This window comes from Frankliniella occidentalis, unplaced genomic scaffold (genome assembly GCF_000697945.3).
Source record: "Frankliniella occidentalis isolate FOCC.00 unplaced genomic scaffold, Focc_3.1 Scaffold89, whole genome shotgun sequence".
Classification (NCBI taxonomy): Eukaryota; Metazoa; Arthropoda; class Insecta; order Thysanoptera; family Thripidae; genus Frankliniella; species Frankliniella occidentalis.
Genome location: NW_026267218.1, coordinates 182,922 through 190,836, shown reverse-complemented (window position 1 = coordinate 190,836; position 7,915 = coordinate 182,922). Strand labels below are relative to the sequence as shown.

Sequence of the window (7,915 nt, the reverse complement as noted above, 5' to 3'; positions counted from 1 at the left end):
AGAAGTTTTCTCAGTCTGGAGATCTGAAAAAACATCTTCGAACCCACACAGGCGAGAGGCCGTTCGAGTGCACTGTGTGCCAAAAGAAGTTTTCTAATTCTGAACACCTGAGAAAACATCTTCTTACCCACACTGTAGGGAAGTCTCTCTAGTACACCGTGCTCACTGATTGGTGGCACCTTCGAGGACTTTAAAAAATTTGTGTATACTCTGGAAACTCTACTTTCCTTGATGTATTAATAAAGGACTTTTAATCTAACTCTTAATTTTTGCACTTTGTTTACCTGGCCGTGTTTTTCAGTAATAGTTTAGACTACACAATTTGGTACTGTTCTTAATTTAGTGAATTTATTTTGTAACCGAGCTTAACTAATATCTTTGTAACTTTGTCTGCTGCTCCTGTGTAATTATTGATTAAACAGCCTGAGTTTGAAAATTTTTTTCCCCTTGTTTTTTGTGGTTATGAAAACTATTTCCTTTTTTTTTTTGTATGTACTCCGTACATCGGGGTATTTTCAGAAACATTTTTCTTTGGAATGTGCATTACCTCTGACTTCGTTAGTAAAATGACATGAATCTAAGTTGAAGTTAAAGTGTAGTGTAGCTCAGAGACTTCGACAAGACTGAGCCAGAGCGTACAACACTGCGAGGGGACTTTGTTTTTTGAATGATTTTGTCCTTGCTAGTTTCTTTACATCTATTGCTATCAGCTATTCTCGGAGCGAAATTAGCAAAGAAAGTCTTGTTCCCTCCCCAGCTTTGCTTGCTTCGAAATCTCAGCAAATAGGAAAGATTACAATTAAAGAATATTATAAAGGTGCGGGAGAAGTGCCATACACCGATGGTTGCGTGTTATCTGTCCGACCAAAAACTGCCCAATTATTTTTTAATATAAAAAGTATAAACAGATATAGTACAGAAACTTAAATAAATATGCAACGGGAAGAAAGTTTAGTTCCAGGAAGTCTCGGTAGGAGTTAGGGTGAAGAAGCTGAGGGGGTTTGGGTTTTCGGGGGTGATGGATAATTTCCCATTGAGATGTAACATACGCCTTGCTACGTACAGAGCGGCTGGCATACGTACATGCGAGGCAGAAGCAGCAGGAAGCGAAAAGTCGCTCACCGGGGAATCGTATGCGCCCCTCTTAACATGAACCCTCATTACTCCATGCTACCCCATTAGGCATTACCCCATACTACCCCATTAGGTTAGCGCGGGAGCCAAGGAAGTGCGTGGCGTGGTTTGGCGTCCTCCAAGCTTCTCGGCCAAGTAAGCTGGCTGCAGCAGCGCGAGTCTGCATTCATCCGTCCTATCCGGGCCCCGTGCAACTAGCTGCACAGAGATTTTATTAAAAAATAAAAAAATACATGCTTTTCCGTCCAACTGGAATCATCGAGTTTAACATTGTTGAAGTCTCGTTAAATGTTTATTTACAAACAAAAACATTTAAGAAAACACCCTTGTCCTCCTTTTTTATTTCACACTGTTAAAATTCTTTGAAATTTCATTACGGTGCGACCATTAATTTTAATTTCAGAGTAAATCAAATTTCAGGTTTTGTTCGGTTTGACCTGGCCCTGTCTGCCGTATGGCTCCACTCTGCTCCACACGACCCGCCGTCGGGGTCGGGTATACTTACACCGCTCCTTATGACCCCGGCCGCGCTCTGCGCCGCGCGGGGGTTTTTGAATCGCACTGACTGCCTCTCGCGGAAGACGTTCCCATTTTCCATATTTTATAGTCGCCACCGCGGCGCGCTGCCGCTGTGTCTCGCCCAAAGATGAACGCTATAAAAACCGCGCTATAAAATCTGGACTGGAGATTTTCTGGCCGGGCGCACATTGGCGTCGAGATGAAGGATATGCAAAAATATAAACACGAAGGACAATCCGACGGACGAGAAAGAAAGAGCGAGAGGGGAAAGAAAGGCGAAGACGGAGATAGGGACGCCCCGATACCCCCAAGAAGATGTCGCCCCTGGCAAAGGGAGGGTAGCAGCATGAGGTCAGTTTTCCTACCATGCAGGGTGGTGTAAATCAAGAATTTTTGAGCCGGGGTACTTTAAGTTTAAAATTGGGTGTCTGTTTTCAAGTTTTTCGTCGTCACATAGGCGCGAAGGGCGCGTCGAAGGCCGCCTCCACTATAGGGCTTCTCCTTCTGCCGCCAGGGTCACGCCGCTGCTGCCGTCATGGCGCGGGTGGTTGGGAAGGTTATCGCCATTTTATCTTCGGCAATATTTTTTACATGGGCAAAATAGTCCCGGATGGCTCGCGTGCTGCTTTACTCCGGGGCGTAACGACGGATTGCTCGATGGGGCTCTAAAAAAGGAAGGAGGAGGAAGAAGGATGGCGATAAAAAGAAAAAGCTGCGAGGGAATCGCTTGTCGAATCGCTGGGAAAATGGTTTGATGATAGGAATCGGCCGCGAATAACAACAAAGTGTCGGAGCCGAAAGGGGGAAGGCGGGGCCGCGGCTGGCTCCCCCGGCTGCACGTACGCCCGCGCGTGCGATGGAGCGCGACATCGATTCGACGTTTAGGCGGCGAGCGCGGAGGAGGACAAGTGTGCTTCCGAAACAGATAAATCCTTGCCCCGTTCCACTTTTTTTCACCCGATGTTTCTTTCGTTTTTGCTCCGTCGGATGCATTCTGCTTTCGCTTGTCGATGAAGCGTGACAGCAGCAGCCGGTTTGCGAAAGAGGGGCGCAACCGAGAGAGTGTCCTGTACCCCGCGACGGGAGTCCTCCTGGACTGTACAGTCAGCCAGGAAAATGTTTCACGACCATGAAGTTTGGTCTTTAATCGCCCGCAGTAGGAGCACGCTAACCTAGACCCGCCCCTTTTCTTCCCACCCCCCACCCTCACGATCGCTTCGCATATCGAATTCTTCCCCTACTTAAGTAATATCGGTCGCGCACGGGGGCCTCTGTCGTAAGTTTATTGAGAAAGGGGCGAACAAAGCTCGCTCCTGACAAACCCAATCCCTCTGCCGGCTGTAATGCATGCATATATGGCCTGCTCCGCCCCTCCCCCTCTGGCGGGGCGCCCTCTCCGTCTCTATTTCCCTCTCTTACGCCACCTCAAAAATGCGTAAGCACATACCGCACGCACACACATCAATATATTTTTGTGAAATGAATGCGTTCGGTGTGATTCACTGAGGGCGGCGGCGCCAAATAGCGCCGCGCCTTTCAATCCGCGACTCGTTCCAATACATTGGAGCGGCGCGATGGTGGGAATTGGGCCTATATTGCGTGTGGCCTACATGTGTGCCAAAGTCCCCCCCCCCCCCCCCCCCCCTCTCTCTCTCTCTCTCCCCCTCCACCGTTCTCTCCTTCACTCTGCTCCCATAATTTTGAGAACGGACACTTGTAAAATCATGTCGGGCCGTCTTATGTAAAGCGCTGCAACCCTTACCGCAACATTTCAAATTTTCTAGATGTGAAATTTAAAATTTGACATAACGGTCCGAAGTACAAATGTTTGTTGCAGCACTCAGTTTCGGGTATTTATTAATACAGTGGGGTGACCAAATCCGCCAAAAATGTTAGCGCACAAAAATTTAGTCCAAGTTTATACGCTCAAACCTTTTCGACTGATTTTCCAGTCCGTCCTGAAAGTGAGTTACGACGACAGGTTTGAACAAAGTTTAAGGTTTATGTCCAGACCCTTCTATAACAAAATGTCACTATTTGAGTAAGTAAATTTACTAATTTTCAGAACTTTCTGAAAATCCATACAAAATTAAGTGGCAACATGGTTTGTCGTGATCGGGTTTTGTTAAAAGTGGGATCGCGTTTCGATTGCTTCACTAAAGCGTACCACCCTTTGCTGCTTCTCTCTTCTTCGTGCTGCTCGCTCGCCCGATACCTCGTAAACAAGGATCAGGGCTGCTGTAGGCTGTGCTCCTGGGTTGTGGGATGTAGGGTACGGGCGGGCACGGCCGCGGAGTTACGCAGGGGGTGCCAAGCGCACTTCCCTCGAGCCGAGAGAGAGAGAGAGAGAGAGAGGCCGCGAGAAGGACGAGATATGTATGCAGGTGCTCCTCGCGCGCGCTCAGCACGGCCTCTTCGCCACGCCGTTTTGCATTTTTACAGCGACTCATTGAAAAGCAAACTGCGACCAATGCTTCCGAATGGTGACGATTTAAAATGATGTATAAATGCATGAAACGTTTGGGAGATCCACGCGCGCTCTCTCTTACACACACACGCTCACACGCACACACGAGTGGTGCGCACGGGGCTTTAGCCGCTCTGTATTCATATCCCCCGTGTGGATCCCGCACATGTGGATCCTCCGGCCAACGGTTTTGTTCCTTCTTTAAATATTTTTGAAAGACGTCGCAGTTCTCTTGCCGTTCCGCCCACGCGGCCTTCATAGCATCTAGTCGCCGCTCCGGGAACCGCTCGGGTAAAAATCTAAGGCCATCACTCTAAAAAGTTCACAAGGAAAGTACACGAACGTCGAAACTGTGGTTATAGGTCGTACACTGACGACGAAGATGCAAAGAAACGGCTTGTTTGCGTTGATGACCATGCCGCGTCAGTGGCACTGGCACTCTTTCATAAGCATGTCAATGTTAGCAGTGAGTTTTGCACGGCTTATAATGTCACTGAAGCCAATTGAACGACGTGGTCGTAACGACAAACGTATATTTTCTTTGTTCAGTGAACAAAAATATCGGAGTGCCGCATCGTGCCTCATTTGGACGAGTGCTGCACTTTTCGCGATGATCAATATCGCGAATGCGGCGATGCGCGGGGGCTCGCTGGGGCGCCTTGGCGGGCACCAGTTGAACGCGCAAGGGGCCGCTAAGCCCCTGTAGCGCAACCTATCGTAAAGTGAGGTGGAAATATGACGCGTGGAAGGCTTAGGTGGCTGGGCGGTTGTTGTCATTATTTATGTGTTGAGATACGGGGCGGGCGGGTGCCATCGCTTTGCGCGCGTGCGCCCGTATACTGCGCGCGCTGTTCCAAGCAGTGTATGGCCTTGTATACTTTTTTTGTGGGGCGCGCTGGTTCGAATGCCAGCAGCAGCAGCTGATTTGGGTCGCACTCTTCTTTTACTTCTTTGGGAGCAGTGACCGCGCAGAGTCCCATAGTTCCCACTTACGTCCTGACCCTTATTGGAGTACCAATTATTCAAGCGAAATATCGAATGGGGCCGGGATATATGGCCTGGGGCGTCGGCCTCGAGAGGAGGAGGAGGAGGGAGGCTGCGTCTGGGGTGAGCACCACGCCGACGGCCTTGCGGAGGACGGAGATGGTCGGCACCCCGCGGCGGCGCGCGGCGCCCCCTCGGAGGCGCCCTGTTCGATCCTCTCGATGGCCCGGATGGCGTGGCTGAGCATGAGTTCGCCATGCAAATCAGACTGAGGGTCGCGGGGTGGTGCGGGAGAGGGACAGTGGTGCGCGCATTGTCTTATTGCAATCGAAAGAAATATCATGAAATATTTACGTCCATATTTTTTACGATCACCGTCTCTCATCCTCTCTCTCTCGCTGAGAAATAGAAGGGCGAGGGGAAAAAATAAGCACCCACGACCCGTCCAACCCCTAACCTCTCCCCTCCCCCTCCCTCTCGTACCACTCAGCCGAACATCCCCTATTCTTCCCGAGTCGGTAACCAGCCAAGGAGATGCAGAATGTCTCTCCCACCCCCAACCCTCCTCCTCCTCCTACTTAACGAGCTGTCGCTCGCGCCCCGTATTGTCAGGCTGTTTGTGGCACAAGGGCAATTCCCGCAATTCTGGAGAGAAAGAGGGACGGAGAGCCAGCGAACGGGAGAGTGCGAGTGAGAGAGAACGTCGGAGGGGAAGAGCGAGATGCAAAAAGACGCGCAACTCGTCGTAATCTGTCTCAGTTTTGACTCGTGGGGAAGATAGGAAGAAGCCGATGAGGGTTGGCGGGATGTTGTTTCGTATCTCGTATCTTCTTTGGCTATTATTTCTTTTCTTCATATTTTATTTTTCTTCTCCCAAGATATTCATGTTTCGTTATTGTTATCCACCAAAAAGGTTGACCAATTTTAATTTTCTTCTATAAAACAAGTCGATGTGTATTTTCCCTTCGATGACGTATGTGGTGCGCCAACCACTCCGCTCGGTCGACTTCCTGAGGAGGGGAGGGCAGGGACAGAGCGGTCCTACTACCGCGAACATGCTGCCTCTATTCACATGCAAGCAAAAATGTGAAAGATGCAAAGGAAGCATCAAACTAATTAAAGGAAACACACACATCAGTCCCACGGGGCACAGGCCTGAGGGCGTTCTTCGAAAAGCTCACGCACCTCGGGCCCTTGCCTTACTCCAACCTCCTTTACTCTTTTTTTGCCAACCGTGAATGTAAAATGCTGTAAAAACATATACATAAATATCCGAGGCGTAAACGCTATCGAGCGACGATGTGCCGCTCCGCACTGCAAAGCCAAAGGAGGGCCTACCGAAAAGCAGCCGGGGAGTGGAGATATGATGGTGGCTACACTTGCACCCCCTCATCCCCTCCGTGCACGCGCGCACGCGTTTGTTGGTTCCTTTCCTTAAAATTAAAGCGCCCTCTACGCGCGCGCGCGCGCTCACACACACACGGCGCGACACATCGTCGTCGTGGAAAAATCTCAGGCGCCGACACTCAGGAAATTCAATTAGCTCTTCGCCGCCGCCCCGCGCCACGCCCTGCCCTGCTCTCACTCCTTCACACACACACACACACACACACACCCTCCTTCTCTCTTTCTCTCTCTCTCTGACACACACAGAGGCGCGTGTCGAAAAGCTAAGCCCTCGAGCAGCAGCAGCAGCCCAGGGGGATGCGGAGGACCACCTTTCACACGACACATACTCGAATAATAACATTAGGACCGAAAAGACCCCGTCGGGCCGCGGCGCCTGCTGCTGCTGCTGCTGCTGCTGCTGCTGCTGCTGCTTCAGGACTGAAGGTCCCCTTTTCGCTTCATTTTTGGTCGCACCGCAGCGAAAAGAGAGAGAGGGAGAGAAAGTGATAGGAAGAGGGAGAAGGAGAGGAAGTAAAACTGGGGGAGGGGGAGGGGGGCGCTGTACGCACCGACGCGTCGGCCCGAGTATCCCGCACCACACACTCAGAGGGTAGGGGAGAAAAAGGGGAAGATGGGGTGGCGTCGTGGGGCGAAGGGGAGGGAGGAGGGAGGGGCAGCAGGCGCCACCGCTGAGGTGCGGGAGTGTGATGTGGGGATTCAAACACGTCACAGATCACTGTATGAATATTCAGCGCGCCTCGAAAATATACGCGGCGATGCTCACACACATACAGGCACGCCCCCCCCCCCCCACACACACCTACACACTCAGCAGCTTGGGGGCTCGCTTGCTGTGCGTGAAGCAAGGCACCTTGAGAATGAGCGAGTGAAAATGTACCAAAAGGACTCCACCCCCAGGAGGTCTGTCCGTGGCTGCAGCAGCGCCCCTAGCTAACGGATGTGATTTCCTTGCGTGGAAAGTTAGACCGATGTGGTTGAGTCTTTTTGTTCTGGTCGCAGGGTCGTTCCTACGCTCTGCATTCCCCTCTCTCTAAATGCCGTGGCCGCTCTTTGCTTGTCAAAAATTTGATATTACTTTTATTTATTTTTATTTCGACTGCCAAAGCTTTAGAGTTCTTTAAGAGATTGCCAATCTATGTCCTACTTTTGGCTTCTTCAGAGTGCCAAAATTTGGCCTTCTCTGAAAGACACACTTGTCATCACGGAGTTTAGTTCGCTAGACCTGCTCGCATCCCATCGCGACTCCTGCTACTGCTTCCGGCTGCAGCCAGTGAAGGGGCTAATCCGTCCCCGTGTGCGCGCTGTTGCTGTCCACCCTTGAGGGAAACGGGGAGCGAGGGCCTTCGAATAACTGGCCAAGGCTTGCGATGCCGAGCGCCTGGTGCCCCCACCGCCCCCCGA

At 51.0% G+C, this 7,915-nt stretch overlaps 1 protein-coding gene across 6 annotated transcripts in view; it reads left to right on the top strand.

Moving 5' to 3' along the window:
• Positions 1-7,915, top strand: part of LOC113204439 (zinc finger protein 180-like) — a 118,308-nt gene that overhangs the window by 39,346 nt on the left and 71,047 nt on the right. For 3 of the 6 annotated variants that reach the window (XM_052269337.1, XM_052269336.1, XM_052269332.1), the window contains one exon: positions 59-420. The exons of the other annotated variants lie outside the window; for them this stretch is intronic. In XM_052269337.1, the coding sequence (XP_052125297.1) occupies positions 59-152 (94 nt within the window). In that variant the 3' untranslated portion in view covers positions 153-420. Of the gene's footprint in view, positions 1-58; positions 421-7,915 lie in introns of those variants that run through there. 6 annotated transcript variants of the gene reach the window in all.